The following is an 18,454-nucleotide window of genomic DNA, read 5'->3' on the forward strand; positions in this document are numbered from 1 at the left end:
ACACCAGCCCCGCTGCCTTCCCGGGCCAAGATTGATGATGAAGGTAGGGCTTCAATTTTTTATTTCTTACTGAATTGTTAGTACTCTTTGTTTGCAAACATTGCTAAGGGTAAGGCTTGGTTGGTTTAGATGCCGGTACTCTCTGCTTTCTGCCCCTATCCCAGGCTGAATGGCCTACGATGTACCTACCTGCGCCGATTTCTTTAACTCCGCAAGGGTTTTCTCAAGTGGCCACATACGCTGGCCAAAGTCACCTAAATGGGCAGAACTGATGTAGATGGTAGGTAACGCCCCCTTTTGAGAAAAAAAAACTAACCTAAAAAAAACATAATTGAGTGAGTTACGCTGGTGCAAATTGATTGGGGAAACTGGGGATTTTTAAGCTGCGCCAGAAAAAGCAGGTTACTCCAAAAAAAAACGGAACAATTCCTGGCCAAAATTGAGCCCAGTAAAACTACCAACGCAGGTTAACAAAGCCATAAAAATCCAAACTGAGGTTCATTTTTAGAATTCAAAAGCAGAGGTTATGATAAACTTAGTTAACCACATGTGGAGCAATGTGTACAGTTCTGGTCTCCATATTATAAAAAGGATAGTGAGGCACTGGAGAAGGTAAAAACAGGATTTAAAAGTATAATAGAACTGAGATTATAACATCTGGAAAGACTGAACAGGCTGGGACCCTTTTCTCCAGAAAAGATGAGGCTGAGGGATAATCAAATAGAGATCATTAAAATTCTGAGCAGGTTTGATAGGATAGCCGTTAGTCACTAATAAATCCAATCAGGAATTTAGGAGAAACATCTTTACCCAGAGAGTGGTGAGAATGTAGGACATAATCCCACATGGAGTAGTTGAGGCGAATAGCATAAATGCATTTAAGGGGAAGCTAGATAAGTACATGTGGGAGAAAGGAATAGTGGGATATGAAGTACAGTGTGGAGCATAAACACTGGCATCGACCAGTTGTGTCAAATGGCCTGTTTCTGTGTTGTAAAATCTAGCCATTTTAACTATGTATTTTTCTATTTCAACTAATCTCGCTCTTTCTTTTCCTTTTCAGTGCTGAAGGGAGTCACACATCTGGCCAGAGTAATGGCCGGGATCAGCAGGCTCTGGCTAAAGCTGTACAGGTTCACCAGGACACACTGCGCACTATGTATTTTGCTTGACCGGTGTCCTCAGTTGGGATTTCTGAACAGAGCTGGGCTAAGACCAGACCGACTGCATTTCCCAGGCAGTGTAGTGACTAACGAGCAGTTAGATGTGTTTCTGTTGCTGTGTACATTGCAATACCCTATAGGCCCCTTTCAGTTATGAGGTGGAATGTTACATGGTTGTTAATGTGTGAATCAAGTCACCTGTAATATTTTTCTTGAAGAGCAAAAACATGGAATATTTGGGGGCCTGTGGTAGTCGTCTCAGTACATATAGTCACTAATGGAAATTAAATAAATGCAACCTAATTCTGCATTCGATAAAACTAGAATAAACCTGTAGAAAGCTTTTCGAAAGAGATGGTAGCATATTCTGTGGAAGCATCATAGTATGCATTAGTAACTGCATATGTGATGAAGGTTTGTTCAGGATGGTAATTTGGACGAATTTGGAGGATGGTGAGAGTCTTTAAAGATAATAGTATCCCGTTTGTTGGCTTCAAATGGCAGAATTTTGAAACTGAAAATAGAACGTAAACAGCATTCCTTTTTATTATATCTGGAGTTTTATCCAGTGAATTCAAAGACTACTGTAATACAGTACTGTGAAACATGGCCATCTTATGAGTCAGTAAGGGGGGGGGGAAAAGTCTTTTAACACTGAAAGTAAGTTTATGAAGAGCTAATGTTTTTCATTTTTGGGCAGACAATATATTGTATAAGTTTGACTTTCTCAGCAGTTTTGAGATATAATCTAAGATTGCCAACAGAAGGAATGCAGTCTCTTTTTAAGGTGTGTTTAGTAGAAAATATTGGTGTGTATTTGAAGCAATTAATCTTTGGAGACAATCTATAAAACATAACTAGAACAGATGGGCACTACTATTTTATATATTGAGCTAAAGTCTCTTGATATTTTTGTAAGATGCTGCAATTGTTTCGTTCTCAGATCTTGATACAATAACGCCAATGATGAAAGTGAAATATTTTTCTGCTATGGTTAGTCTCCCACTACTGTGGCCTGCCGCCATGTTGGATATAGGGATTGCCATGACAACCGCTTCACCTATTTGAATTCAATTATTACAGGGCAGTCAGATGAGAACTATCAAAATCAAAACTTTGAGAATGAAGTAAATTTTTAAACTACCTCGTGGTTATCCTCGTGCCAGCAAAACCAGAATGAGCACACACCACTTGTCATGTTGGCAATGCAGTTCAAAGATGGTGCTAGGTTTTTGCCACGAGGCAAGCATTTTTGTAATGGTAGTCATCTAATTGATGTAAACTGATGATTCGTGGATTAAAATCCATCCCCAGATTGAAGCCAAATCTTTCTGTATGGTATATACAATTATCTTTTCAATGGCCTATATGCACTTATGAAGTGACTCAAAACATTGTATAAAACATCCAGTTTTACATACCTCAACCCTTCAACAAATTTTTAAATCTCAAAAGAAGGTGCAACCAGCATAAATTTCAGTGTTAGCAACTTATTTATGTGGCCATGAATAAAAACTATATTGTACATAGATCTTCTGGATAAAACTTTTGCTTTTGAAGTTATGTAACAAACATGATGTAGATACAGGCAATTGTACTGTAGAAGAGTTTTAAACTGTTCATCTACTTCTGTATCTGGCTGCATGGTACTCTGTACAGGTGTGGTGACAAAATGCTGCAAATCACATTACAAAAATGGGCATATTTTGCCAAACAAGTTCAGACTATTTTTAAAATCTTTTATTTATGAAATATGTACTTGGAAGGACTGATGAAATGTGCTTCTAAAAATGCAGTGAGTTACAACATATTGTCCTAATGCCTCTAATTGAATCCAGCAATGTTTTTTTACTTACAATTGTGGAATAGAGGTTGAGGAAGAATATAGTGACGGACACACTAAATGCAACAGTCTCTAGTTCTGAAATAATCCTAATGAGGCTGCTGAGTAATTATGAAAAATCTGTATAAGTGCAGGAATGTCTGTGACATTCATTAGTTACAACACTAAAGCATTCAGCTATTAACTCGGGAGACCCAAGTTCAAGCCTGAGTCTTGACTGACATTTGCACTTAGGTTTCCTGTGTAGTGCAGATTTTAACAGTTACATGTGGATTACCTGAAGGAAGGAGAGGGGAAGTTTGCTGGGAGGGAGAGGAAACTCAAAGATCAAACGCATCCAGCTGGTGTGTTGTCCATGCAAATCTCTATGATTGGACTGTAGCACAGTTTCAAATGTGCAGGGCTATTAATATAGAAATTAAATAAGTGACCATATAGCAAGTAGTAACAGCATAATGAATACTCAGGGCTTTAAAGACTACACTTAGTGTTTTTCCATTGTAAAAAAAAAAGTGATTTCAAAATTAGGGCAGATATGTATTATCAAAGCTAAATTATGGAGATGAGGCATTATTTCACTCGAATTCAGGTAGGGGGTGAACCAATGTTAGAACTTAACCCCTTTTTAAGCATACTAATACCAGCATGATGATCTGATGAAGCAGTAGTTTATATTCATTTTTTTGTTTTAAAGTGTATAGTTGAATTTCAAACTTGTAGGGCTGGACAGAAGTTCTTAACCAAAGGTTTATCTTGTTGTTTGAGCTGCTCTGTTAATTGATGATTGAGCTGCCATGTTGAAGGAAAGGTTTTATTGAGAAATTTGCAATAACAAAGTTCCATTGTATTTGCAATTGCTTCATCCCATTCTGTTCTGTTTTCCTTTAAAACATTGACTATTGCACTTATTTTATTTGGTGACATCCTGGATCAAACTCAGCTGTTCTTTTAATATAAATTTTAAAAAGTAAATTGGCAAGCAAATTTGTGCGGCTTTAGAGATGATGGGGAATACATTGCCATAGTTACTTTTAGTTAGTATTCTTCAGTTAGTCATTGCCTACAGCTGGATGACTGTGTTGGGTTATTGTTTTAGAACTGGACAATCCCTAGATGCATATCTCTGTTCCGGTTTCTGGGGCGGCTTTGGTTATTAAAGTGTCCTTAGCTATTAAGCAATCTCTAACCAGCACTATAAAAAGTTTACATCTTGCTTCAAAGTTATGGGTGCTACTGCGAACTGGCCCCTGTATTCTCTGTTGTTGCGCTGTATATTGGCAGTGGTATTGACATTAAATCAGAGAAAATGAATCCATATTCAAATACAAATGCTGCGATCATTGTATGGTCTGTGGTAGCAGCACCTCTTTATGAGAATTTATTGCAGTCACTGCCATTTGAGAAACAATTGGTGCTGCAATTGGGTGATTAAATCTGCCTTATTATAAATTACTGCCATTGGTGGCCAACATTCAATTGGGATAGTTACTCTAATAATTACAAAAATGTAGATAAGGGACTAGATTGTAAAACAGTTTAGTAATTTAAGCATGTAGCATAATTCATCATGGGAATTAAATGGCAATTAGCATTTTCTATTGTAAATGTCAGTTGTGCATAATTGAGAAATATTTGTGCTTGTAAATAATTTTGTAGACATCAGTGTAAACAACTCCAGTAAACTAAAGGCTAATAACAAAGTAACAAATGGTATGAATTGGTTACAAATTTCTTTTTTAGTTGTGACTTCTTAAAATGTGTGCCATCTTTTGGCAGTGGCATTTTAAAATCATATCGACCTCTGAGGTATATAAAATGGGTGTCTGAAAGTCAGTTAAGTTGCAATCTTTGTAAGCATTACATACTGTCTCTCTTTTGAGAGTCTTTATATTAAGGACAATATTCAGCTTGTGTGGCCTTTAATCATTTCAGTTCTCAAAATTCATGAACCTAGCAGGATGCCCATGTTTGTATTGTAAAAAAATAAATCATTGTAAATTGCAATTATAACTTAGTGGCTCCACTGCATGGCATAATTATAACTTAAAAAACAGATCAAACAATGTGTAAAACACACTTATAGTGCACTTTCCACAAGCCTTTACATTTGTCACAGTGGTGCTAAAAATAAGCTGGATCTTGTATGTGTGAGAATTCTTTTGTGCTCTCTTTCCCCTCCCCCCCCCCCCCCCCCCCAGTCATATCTACCAAAAGAACATGTACTAGCATCTTAGAAGAAGTACTTAATAATAATGGAAGCCAAGTAGATGTAGCCTTCCTTTTTTCATAACATTTAAGTTACCTATAGCAAAAAAACCCGGTGTTGACACTGAATATATCCAAGGACATTAGCAATCTGAGCCTATTCTTTAAAACTACAAACTACTTTTTTGGAATTGGAGTTTAAAATCTTTAGGTTAACATTAGTTAACCTAAAGGTTTTAACCTTTTGAAATTACAAAAAATAACTTGTAGTTTCCATTTTAATTGAATAAATTCACAGCAGCTACATTATAATCCTTGCAAGTTGACTTGGTTTGCCTTGTTTTCATTAATCTGATCGATCCTGTTTTTGTATTATTTGATGCTTCAGTGAAGAACTATTTAACCCAAGTTACTTTCCAATAATTAAAATCCTTCTGAACATTATGGAAATCAGCTTCTGATAATTTGTGCTCAGCTTATTTGCGTACTTTGCTTTGGAGAGGGAATGGTAAGGAGTCATTCGTTAAATGCAGAGAAATACAGGAAACCTACTGATATTATCCAGGGACAAATCCAGTTAAGATTCACAAGGCGTTGCTCTGTAAAATGTATACAACCTTGTATTGTTAAACTAATAATGTTAATGCACCGCACTATGACATATTATTTGACCGTGCTGTGATTTCTACTCTTCAGTTGGATGATTTACATTGGATTTTTTTCTGGTTGCCATTTATGAGAAACTGGTGGTCTTGCAGACAGGTCCAGATCTTGTGCTTTCTGCTCTGTTCAGAACCGTAGTGCTGCCAATCGTTTTGGTTTGTGAACTTTAACATTGAGTTATTGATCCATCGTTTCCACCTTAAAGCTTTAATGTTCATATGTTGATGCAAGACAAATCAGATTGTAATAGCAGGGTTGTCAGCTAAAACCTCCAATCTGCTGTTTAGAAAATATCTCGTCTTTTTTTCCAAAAAAAGATTGAGCAGCCGAACTATATTAAGCAGCTTATACGTAATGAGTCACTGGGCACTTAAAAGAAAAAAAAACTAATGCAAAAAGCATATCTTCCATCAAGCTGTCATGCAAAAAAAAAAGGTGCTTTGGAAATAACTGAAGTTCAGAAATAATCTGAAGTGTGTCAACTGTCTTCTGTTTGCCTCTGATCGGAATAAACCTCCCAAAATACTGTTTAAATATTGGAAAATAAACTATGTAAGGCCACATAAGGAAGTAATGATGTTTCACAGACTGTTCCATTTGTTTAAATGATTACTTCAATCCTTGAAGGTAAAATGATCATTTTTGACATTTTATAGATTTATTTCTTCTGGGAGGGAATGGAAAGTGAATTTGGTGCCAAGATGGCTGTGCAACATTATGTATGCTTTGACTGGCCTCCCTTTTATTTATTTGGCCTGAAATTTCATAAATGTGAATCAGAATTCTGTATTGAACGCTTGGAAAATGGCTTTAATGTAAGTTATTCCACACTGCACAAGAAGGGAACAAAAGAATACTTGCATTTTTCATCTACATTTTAAGGTCACCTCGACCTATTCCTTCTGCCCCAAGACCAGGTAAGCCATTTCCAGCCAAGTGTTTTTGCACCAGGTGGATGAAAGATCCATATTTTTAAGTTTGGGGAAGAGGCACTGGCAGAAACTGGCTTTTGCTTTTGATTTTCTTTTGTTCCTCCCCCCCCCCCCATTCAACCCTAATCTGGACCTACCTCAATAGTTGGTTGCTGCAACTATAATTATGAAACGGTGTATTTCCCTTGTTCAAAACATAACAAAAAGACCAAAATGAGCAGCTTTTAGTTTTTGAAATTAATTTTGAATTGGTGCAAAGTTAGGCAAACAATTCTATTTTCCTCAAGTTTATTATAGTGCTTTATTTTGTTCTTTGTGCCTTGTGTAATCATCCCATTGCATGTCAAAATCTGCTGACGGGGTTAAATAGCAGTGTATGACTATATTGTACATAAACTGCTTAAATGAACAAAATAGGTTGAAAACTTAATATATTTTGAAAAATTGTAAAGCATCGTTATTTATGCTGCATAGAATGATCAGTATTGTTGCACTTTCTCAGCAGTCACTTATGCCATATGACGGCTGTTAACAGAAAAAACTGCGGACAAACGAGGTGATCCTGGACAATGGTTTTGAAGAGAAAATAAAATGCTACTTGTAAATCCTTTAAGGCAAAAGAGGATTTAAAATAGTTTCAAGTACCTCAAAAGCCTGACATATGCTGCATTGAAAAAGTTTTGAGTATTTGTTTTGCTGTTTTTTTTGAATTGCACAAACTCATCTACCTTCTGTAACTACTGCATTTTAAGGTGTTGGCTTATTTCCTTTTTAGGGCACTGGTAGAATTGGGCACAAAGTGGACTTCCAGTAAATTTTTCTTCATGCTTTTATGTTTTAAGATAGGGTAGTTTTGAATGCAAATTGTTTTTTAAAATCTTTTTAACCAGCACAAATAAGGTTTGTTACTTAACCTAGTGTTTGTGGTCCATTTGCGCTTGAATGAGCAGTTTACACTCCTGTGGCAATGAGGATTTGCATTGCTTGCAGTCTGTTTTACTAATGTTGTGTAAATACTTACTGTAGGTTAAATTTGTCCATTCCTTTTTCAGTCAATATTTTTTAATGAGCTGAATGACTATGCTGTAAACTCTTGACAGGATATGATGTACAAGTATCATTATATATGAATTTGTGAATCCAAGATATCAATTTTTTGACTAGCCGTATGGTATGAACATTTTCTTAACAAATAAACTTCTGTATCTTTAACTGGTTGCCTACAAGTGGTGATTGAACGCAATTTGTTTGTGTATGCTCTTCTTGTTACCAGCCACTAGTATTAGAGCTATACATTCCCACTAAGGAAAAATTGATGTTTTACAAACAAAGTTTTGTGTGGAAAGGAAATTCCCCAGCTGCCGTGGTGGGATTTGAACTTGTGACTCTGGATCATTAGTCCAGGCCCCTCTATTACTAGTCCAGTAAAATAACCACTATGCTACTGTACCCCTATTGCTTTGTAACTATCCTGCAATCCATCTTGTGGTGCTCGACTTCAGTCTCTATTTTGAATATAAAATTGCTGATATGCTTGCCCCAGCAAGTAAATCTCCCCCCTCGTGTCTTTGCCTTTTAACAGGCTTTTTAATTTGGTAAGGGAAACCCCATTCAATGTAAATATTACTCTTTTGGTGGCTATAGTGTCCCATAACAGTTGACTTTTGCATTTAATCCAATTCATAGAATCAGAGAAATTTACAGCACAGAAGGCAGCCATTTCGGCCCATCGTGTCTGCACCGGAGCTATCCAGCCTAATCCCACTTTCCAGCTCTTGATCTGTAGCCCTGTAAGTTAAGGCATTTTAAGTGCACATCCAAGTATTTTTTTTAATGAGGGTTTCTGCCTCTACCATCCTTTCAGGCAGTGAGTTCCAGAGCCCCACCACACTCTGGGTGAAAAAATTTCCCCTCGTATCTCCTCTAAACCTCGCCCCAATTACTTTAAATCTATGCCCCCTGGTTGTTGACCCCTCTGCCAAGGGAAACAGGTCCTTCGTATCCACTCCATCCAGGGCCCTCATAATTTTATACACCTCAATCAGGTCTCCCCTCAGCCTCCTCTGTTCCAAAGAAAACAGACCCAGCATCTCCAATCTTTCCTCATCGCCAAAATTCTCCAGTCCAGGCAACATTCTTGTAAATCTCCTCTGCATCCTTTCTAGTGCAATCACATCTTTCCTGTAATGTGACCAGAAATGCGCACAGTGCTGCGGCCTAACCAGTGTTTTATACAGTTCAAGCGTAACCTTGCTCTTGTATTCCATGCCTCGATAAATAAAGGCAAGTATTCCATATGCCTTCTTAATCACCTTATCTATCTGGCTTGCTACATTCAGGAATCTGTAGACCTGCACTCCAAGGTCCCTTTATTCCTCTACACATCTCAGTGTCGTACCATTTAACGTGTATTCCCTTGCCTTGTTAGACCTCCTGAAATGCACCAGGTGGATTGAGAATTCTGAAGGCGGGAGACAGAGTTCACTGTGAGGGGATGAGTCCTGACCAAAGAAGTGGGCGCACAGGCGAAGGAAGAGCTTGGCGTCCTGCCAAGCTTGAAATTTATTGAGGTGTGTGGGGGAGGGGGAGAGAGAGAAAGTGAAATAAGGGGATGAAGCTGAGGTCTTTGCTGAGGATTGATCACTCGTGATCAGAAAGGGGAAGGTCAGGGAATAGTGAAAACATGGCAAGGGGTGAGATTGGAAGAACGGATGGGGTCAGAGGAAAGTGATGGGGAAGAAGGTTCCAGAGAGGTGTTGGGATCCAAGTGTTGTTGAAGCTTGCGATCCTTGACACCTGAAAGGAAGAAAAAAATGTTTTTGTTAAATTGTAGGATTTGGTGAAGGATGGAATGGAACTGCAGGCCAGGACAGCTTTGAGATAGTGAGTCGGTACTGCTGAAGAGATCGGTTGAGCGTGGATCTCGGGATGCGGCGAGAGCAGTGGTTCGAGGAAAGCTGACTATCTTGGAGATATCTGTAATCATCGATGGATCTTAAACATGAAGGATGGAATTTCAATTGGAATCCACCTGAGCTGGAGACAGTTGCTGAGGAAAGAGATGTGGTTGTGAAAGCGAGTTTTGGCAGATACCGGATCAAACGCGAGAAGCGAAACTGAAAGCAATGATGATGAATCTGGTAAAAGCCGAACAGAAATCCTGCCGGAAAGAGCAGCAGAATTTATTTTCCTGGAAGAGAAGTGTCAGTGAATAAAATGCATACAAAAGCAAAATACTGCAGATGCTGGAAATCCAAAACAAAAACAGAAAATGCTGGAAATACTTAGCAAGTCATGTAGCATCTGTGGAGAGAGAAACAGAGTTAATGTTTCACGTCGATGACCTTTCGTCATAACTGAAAAAAGTTAGTTATAATGGGTTTTAAGCAAGTGCAGAGGCAGGGAAAGTAGGGGAAGGGAGGATGGAACAAAAGGGAAGATCCGTGACATGGTGAAAGGCAGGAGAGATTAAATGACAGAAGGGATGACGGTGCAAGGCAAAAGGAGATGGTAATGGGACAAGTAAACAAACAAAAGATGGATCTAGAAGCGGTGTAAATGGGAACAGCACAATCACCAACAACTGTCATCTGGAAAAATGTGGACATTATTAAATAAGCAGTAACAGGACATCTGAAAAAGCAAAATTCGGTAAGGCAGAGTCAGCATGGATTTATGAAGGGGAAGTCATGTTCGATAAATTTTCTGGAGTTCTTTGAGGATGTAACTAACAGGGTGGATAAAGGGGAACCAGTGGATGTGGTGTATTTGGACTTCCAGAAGGCATTTGACAAGGTGCCACATAAAAGGTTACTGCACGAGATAAAAGTTCACGGGGTTGGGGGTAACAAATTAGCATGGAAAGAGGATTGGCTAACTAACAGAGAATAGAGTCGGGATAATTGGTTCATTCTCTGGTTGGCAACCAATAACTAGTCGGGTGCCGTAGGGATCAGTGCTGGGACCCCCACTATTTACAATCTATTTGAATGACTTGGAAGAAGGGACCGAGTGTAATGTAGCCACGTTTGCTGATGATGCAAAGATGGGAGGAAAAGCAATGTGTGAGGACACACAAAATCTGCAAAAAGACAGGCTAAGTGAGTGGGCAAAAATTTGGCAGAAGAGTATAATGTTGGAAAGTGTGAGGTCATGCATTTTGGCAGGAAAAAAATCAAAGAGCAAGTTATTATTTAAATGAAAGATTGCAAAGTGCCGCAGTACAGCGGGACCTGGGAGTACTTGTGCATGAAACACAAAAGGATAGTATGCAGGTACAGCAAGTGATCAGGAAGGCCAAATGGTATCTTGGCCTTTATTGCAAAGGTGATGGAGTATAAAAGCAGGGAAGTCTTGATATAGCTATGTAAGGTATTGGTGAGGCCACATCTGGAATACTGCGTGCAGTTTTGGTTTCCATATTTACGAAAGGATATACTTGCATTGGAGGCAGTTCAGAGAAGGCTCACTAGGTTAATTCCGGCGATGAGCGGGTTGATTTATGAGGAAAGGATGAGTAGGTTGGGCCTCTACTCAGTGGAATTCAGAAGAATGAGAGGTGATCTTATTGAAATGTATAAGATTATGAGGGGGCTTGACGAGATGGATGTAGAGAGGATGTTTCCACTGATAGGGGAGACTAGAACTAGAGGGCATGATCTTGGAGTAAGGGGCTGCCCATTTAAAAGAGATGAGAAAAAATTTTCTCTGAGGGTTGTAAATCTGTGGAATTCGCTGCCTCAGCGAGCTGTGGAAGTTGGGACATTGAATAAATTTAAGACAGAAATAGACAGTTTCTTAAACGATAAGGGGTTATGGGGAGTGGGCGGGGAAGTGGAGCTGAGTCCATGATCAGATCAGCCATGATCTTATCGAATGGCGGAGCAGGCTTGTGGGGCCGTATGGCCTACTCCTGTTCCTATTTTTTAATGTTATGTTATGATCTGAAATTGTTGAACTCAATGTTGAGTCCAGAAGACTGTTAAGTACTGAATCAAAATATGAGGTGCTGTTCCTCAAGCTTACATTGAGCTTTATTGGAACAGTGTAGGAGACTGAGGTCAGAGTGGGAGTGGAGTGGAGAATTCAAGTGACAGGCGACAGGAAGTTCGGGGTCACGCTTGAGGACTGAACGGAGGTGAATGATGATGAGCCATAATGGGCGAAAAAGCAGAAATGGTGGAAATACAGGTCAGTTGGCATTGGGAGTCCGAGAGAGGGGCATGAAAACGTTTTCCCAAAATTGGTAAGGCCACACATTGCAATAACTGGTTAGAAATGCATGTAATTGTCTGACCTTCCAAAAAATGTTTCTTTTTCAGACTCGCTATACCCCTGAGACTACAACAAAAGTTACACAAATTCAAAACTGACTGAGAAACTTTTGACTAGAAACTGAAAATAACTTCCCTACGATTGTATCAATGAATTCAAAAGTAAATTGTAATTTATTGTGAAATTTTTAATGTGATTGATAAATGAAGATGACTTGGCAGCAACAATTTATTGTTGTCATGGAAACATAGAAAATAGGTGCAGGAGTAGGCCATTCAGCCCTTCGAGCCTGCACCACCATTCAATAAGTTCATGGCTGATCATTCACCTCAGTACCCCTTTCCTGCTTTCTCTCCATACCCCTTGATCCCTTTAACTGTAGGGGCCATATCTAACTCCCTCTTGAATAATGCAATTATTTAATTTGATATGATCATCTTACCAGAAACTGCTCCGGCTTCTTATTAAAAACAAACTTCATCCTACAACTTGCTTCCTTTAAAGAAATAACTTGCATGTATATAATTACACATTCTGACTTATCCCATCATGGAGTTGTTTCAGAACTGTCAAGATTTTCTCCAGAAAACCAAATTTCATTTAAGTTTCAAGTTTGGGTGACACGATTGGTCAAGTCAATAAATGCTGTACGTGAGTCTTGGATTTACTTCCTGCACTTTTGAAATAGTCCCTCAGCTTGCTGTGAAGTTGCATTGAGATTCCAAAAGCCTCTTTATCCACTATATTGTGAAGGCAATTAAGATTGACTCAATCTTGACAGCTATGGAAAGAAGTGAGATGTCCTGATAGTTACCATGGTCAGACTTTTCTCCTTTGTTGTATATCGATGACTGTTCTTGCATTCTTTAGGTCCCATAGGACCTTCTCTCTCCAGCTTAGTTAGAACAGCTTGTGCAGGTGCTCAGCAAGAGTGTAACATAAACTCTCCAGGACTGCCATCAGTTACTGGTGCTTTGCTATGCTTCATCGACCTTGTGTTGACCTATGTCCCCAATGGTCGGTGAAACGTTAAGATGTCAAGATTGGCGTCTTGCGGAGTGGACACCAATGTTTCCTCAGCAATAAATGATTCTTCAGCCACCCCTCAAAGAAACAGATTGGGAGAGCTATAAAAAGCAACAAGGGATACAAAGTAGTAGGGACAAAATGGAATTGTACAAAACTGTGACCATTTGGAGTACTGCATACAGTTTAGGAAAAATATATCTGCCTTAGAGTGTACAGATTCATCAGAATGATACCGGGGGTTCAAGGGTTATGAGGATAGGTTGCATAAACTTAGTTTGTATTACGTAGAAGATTGAGGGGTGATCTAATTGAAAAAGGTAAGCAATAGGGTAGATACAGGAAAACTTATTTCCTCCGGTGGGGGAATCTGAAACGAGGCATAATCTTAACCTTGGAGCTAGGCCATTTAGCCCTATTCACAGGGTAGTCTAAATCTGAAACTTCCCTGCTTTTCACCCCCTAAAGTGGTGGATGTTGAGTCAATTGAAATTTTCATAATTGAGGTTTCTAGATTTTTTTTTTGTTAGGCAAGGGTACGAGGGATATAGAGAAAAGGTGGCTAAATGTAGTTGATTTACAGATAGATCTGCTGGAATGACCAGGGGGGCTGAATGGCCTCCTGTTCAGTCCATTGGTGGCATACTGCCTCTCAATCCATTATCAGTGATCCACCATCTCTCTATCGGTACATCGTTGTGATGTGGATTATAGACAGCCTTTAGTCCTGTCTTGTGCAACTTTTCTGGTGGATGCAGAGAGGATGTTTCTACTGATACGGGAGACTAGAACTAGGGGGCATAATCTTAGAATAAGGGGCTGCCCATTTAAAACTGAGATGAGGAGGAATTTCTTCTGGGGGTTGTAAATTTGTTGAATTCGCTGCCTCAGAGAGCTGTGGAAACCGGGACATTGAATAAATTTAAGACAGACGGTTTCTTAACCAATAAGGATTAAGGGGTTATGGGGAGCGGGCAGGGAATTGGACCTGAGTCCATGATTGTATTAACTGGCGGAGCAGGCTTGAGTAAGCCTATTCCTGCTCCTATTTCTTATGTTATGTTCATTGATCTTTCATTTGGTGTAGTTTGATCTGCACTTCATGGCAAAGTAACTGTCTTGGTCATTGGACCAGAGCCAAGCAAAAGTGAGACAGATTTATGGTTCTCATTAAACTAATCTTAGTGCTATGGGATCTTTTTACATCTTCCTGAAAGCAGAGACGATGCCCCAATTTAACATCTCGTCTAAAATGCAGCACGTCCTCAGTACGGCAGTGGCATTTTGTGCTCAACTGGGAGTTGAACCCACAACCCTTCTGTCGGAAGCAAGAGTAGTACCACTGAGCCATGGCTGATGCCTACCTACTTATGGCTCCAGATAATTAAAATTACTGAGTATATCTCATTAAGAATTTACTTCTAATTTAATTAAGTATTTTCAGTCCATTGTTAAAATCCAGCAACTCTTCAATGCAAGGGAATGTTTCTATTGCCTGAACACCCAGAACCTCAAGAGTTAGAAGTTAAGAGCGAAATTTAAAATATTCCTCCGACAGAGATTTCTAATAGTTACAGAGATCATTTGAGAATTCAGTACATCACCATTAATGAACAGAAAGACTCACCTTTGAGGGAGAAGAAGCATCCTGCTGATACTACTCAACTTCAACTCTTGCATCCCTTTGTTTTATTTTCCCCTTCCTTCTGTGGGAAGAATAGACTAAGATCTTTTTGCCTTCGTCTTCAGGAATTAGATCAAGAATTGCATTCATGTAACTATCAGAACTCAAAAAACTGCTCTGATGAAAGGTCATTTCCCTGAAACGTGAACTCTGTTTCTCTCTCCCCAGATGCTGTCTGGCCTGCTGAGTGTTTCCAGCATTTTGTGTTGGTTTTAGATTTCCATTTGAAATTTTTTTTTGTTGCTTATTTTGAGCAGTTATCAAAAAATCCAGATTAACTTTTTCTAGAATATTGTTTTGAGCTTTGCCCTTCAATGGATAAATTGAAATACAATGCTAATCATCTGCTGAACCAAGGTTTCTGAAGCATTTATTAAGACAACAGATTATTAAGAGAACAGCTATTGGTACAATTCTTCCCAAGTCTATCTGTGATGGAATAACCATTGGCTGCACCCTCAACATCACCCACAAAGAACATATCATAGAAACATAGAAAATAGGTGCAGGAGCAGGGGATTCAGCCCTTTGAGCCTGCATCGCCATTCAATATGATCATGGCTGATCATGCAATCTCAGTACTCCACACTTGCCTTCTCTCCATACCGCTTGATCCCTTTAGCCCTAAGGCCCACATCTAACTCCTTTTTGAATATATCCAACGAACTGGACTCAACAACTTTCGGTGGCAGAGAATTCCGTAAGTTCACAACTCTGGGTGAAAAAGTTTCTCCCTATATCTCGGTCCTATATGGCTTACCCTTTATCTTTAGACTGTGACCCCTGGTTCTGGACTACCCCAACATCAACATTCTTCCTGCATCTAACCTGTCCATCAGAATTTTAAGTTTCTATGAGATCCCCTCTCATTCTTCTAAATTCCAGTGAGTATAAGCCTAGCCAATCCAGTTTTTCCTCATATGTCAGTCCTGTCATCCCGGGAATCAGTCTGGAGAACATTCGCTGCACTCCCTCCGCTGCACTCCCTCAATAGCAAGCTCGTCCTTCCTCAGATTAGGAGACCAAAACTACATATAATACTCCAAGTGTGGTCTCCAAGGCCTGTACAACTGCAGTAAGACCTCCCTGCCCCTGTACTCAAATCTCCTCGCTATGAAGCCCAGCGTGCCATTTGCTGACTTTACTGCCTGCTATACCTACATGCCAACCTTCAATGACTGATGTACCTTGACACCCAGGTCTCGTTGCACCTCCCCTTTTATTAATCTGTTACCATTCAGATAATAATCTGCCTTCCTGTTTTTGCCACCAAAGTGGATAACCTTACATCTATCCACATTATACTACATCTGCCATGCATTTGCCCACTCACCTAGCCTGTCCAAGTCACCCTGCAGCCTCCTAGCATCCTCCTCGCAGCTCACACTGCCACCTAGCTTAGTGTCATCTGCAAACTTGGGAGATATTACATTCAATTCCTTTGTCTAAATCATTAATGTATATTGTAAATAGCTGGGGTCCCAACACTGAACCCTGCAGCACCCCACTAGTCACTGCCTGCCATTCTGAAAAGGATCCGTTTATTCCCACTCTTTGCTTCCTGTCTGCCAACCAGTTCTCTATCCACGTCAATACATTATCCCCAATACCATGTGCCTTAATTTTGCACACTAATCTCTTATGTGGGACCTTATCAAAAGCCTTTTGAAAGTCCAAATACACCACATCCACTGGTTCTCCCTTATTCTAGATAGATGAGCCTGACCTCAATGCCACTTCCCTGCCCGCTCCTCATAACCCTTGATTCCCTTTTGTTCAAAAATCTGTCTATCTCCATCTTAAATATAGTCAATGACCCAGCCTCCACTGCTCTTGGGTAGAGAATTGCAAAGATTCATGAACCCCAGAGCAGAAATTCTTCCTCATTTTCATTTTAAATGGAATTTGAAACTATGCCCCCTAGTTCTAGATTCCTCCACAAGGAGAAACGTCCTCTCGGCATCTACTGTCAAGTCCCCTCAGCATCTTATACGTTTCAATAAGATCACACCTCATTCTTCTAAATTCTGTTGAGTATAGGCCCAGCCTTTCTTCATATGACAACCCCTTCATCTCAGGAATCAACCTAGTGAAACTTCTCTGAACTGCCTCCAATGCACGTACTATCCTTCCTTAACTAAGGAAACCAAAACTGTACGCCTCACTCCAGGTGTGGTCTCACCAACAAGTACAATAGCAGGACTTCCCTATTTTTATACTCCATCCCTCTTGCAATAAAGACCAACATTCTACTTATCTTCCTAATTAATTGCTGTACCTGCATGCTAACTTTGTGTTTCATGTACAAGGACCTCCAGCTCCCTCGGTACCTCAGCATTTTGTAATCTCTCCCCATTTAAATAATTTGCTTTGTTATTTTTCCTACCAAAGTGGATAACCTCACATTTTCCCACATTATATTCCACCTGCCAAATTTTTGCCCACTCACTTAGCCTGTTTATATCCCTTTGCAGATTCTTTGCATCCTCCTCACAACTTGCTTTCCCACCTATCTTTGTGAAGTGAATTTTTTAAAAATTAGGAAATTTTAGATCTCTTAACACTGTAGTTATGCAAGCCAATAGCACTTCTTATACGACTGGCTTCACATCACTCCCAAATCAGCGGAATGCATAAATACTGAGCAGTTCTGCCAGCATCCAAATGGTAAAATTTTAATGTTAAGAGCGAGCCAGCAGGGCACCAGAAACAGGCCAGCTAAAAGCCATTTAAAGCTTACATTTGAAAAATCTGCCTTGGACCAGTTGCACTTGTAGCCAATGTAAAAGCAAATTGCTACACGACTACCTTCTTGCCACTTACATTTTAGAGACTAGTGGAAGGCTTAGTACAACTTTTGAACATGTTCCCTGGAGCTTGCATTCAAATGAGGAAAGGAAAAAGACTTTATGACCACTAGACGTCTCAAAGCGCTTTACAGCCAATGAAGTACTTTTTGAAGTACAGTCTCTGTTGCAGCCATTTGCAAACAGCAAGCTCCCACAAACAGCAATGTGATAACGACCAGATAATTAATTTTTTGTTATGGTGATTGAGGGATAAATATTGGCCAGGACACCGGGGATAACTCCCCTGCTGTTCTTTGAGTTGTGCCATGGGATCTTTATCGTCCACTTGAGAGAGCAGACGAGACTTTGGTTTAATGTCTCATCCGAAAGATGGCACCTCCAACAGTGCAGCACTCCCTCAGCACTGCACTGGAGTGTCAGCCTAGATTTTTGTGCTCCAGTCTCTGGAGTGGGACTTGAACCCAAAACCGGGGGGGGTGATGATATCAACTGAGCCACAGATGCCACTTACAAATAGGGAGAGATGTTGAATAGATCAGTGCTCTCGCTCTCCAAAGGCAGCTCTCCACCGGGAGTGCAAGAACGCTGCATTCACCCTACTGAAAATTCAGAACTATAAAATTGAGCATGTTTCTTCTAACAGAGATACTGCACTTCCTAGTACAGGTTGAAATTCCCTTATCTGGAACCCTCAGGACCTGGCCTGTTCTGCGCATGCGCCACCCGGTGGCCGGGAATGGTTTTGGATAAGGGATGATTCTGGTGGTGGCCGGGAATGGTTCTGGACAAGGGGTGATTCTGGATAAGGTTCAAACCTGTATACATTTTGATGGTAATTAAATGAAATCCATCAG

At 39.8% G+C, this 18,454-nt stretch overlaps 1 protein-coding gene across 1 annotated transcript in view; it reads left to right on the forward strand.

Annotated features, from left to right (window-relative positions):
- LOC139277417 (protein argonaute-2) overlaps positions 1-8,018 on the forward strand; it is a 98,433-nt gene extending 90,415 nt beyond the window's left edge. Inside the window, exon 19 of the mRNA XM_070895857.1 lies at positions 1,064-8,018. Coding sequence (XP_070751958.1) covers positions 1,064-1,172 — 109 coding nt within the window. The 3' untranslated portion in view covers positions 1,173-8,018. The remainder of the gene's footprint in view (positions 1-1,063) is intronic.
- Positions 8,019-18,454: the final 10,436 nt, after the last annotated feature.

Source organism: Pristiophorus japonicus, chromosome 1 (genome assembly GCF_044704955.1).
Source record: "Pristiophorus japonicus isolate sPriJap1 chromosome 1, sPriJap1.hap1, whole genome shotgun sequence".
Classification (NCBI taxonomy): domain Eukaryota; kingdom Metazoa; phylum Chordata; class Chondrichthyes; family Pristiophoridae; genus Pristiophorus; species Pristiophorus japonicus.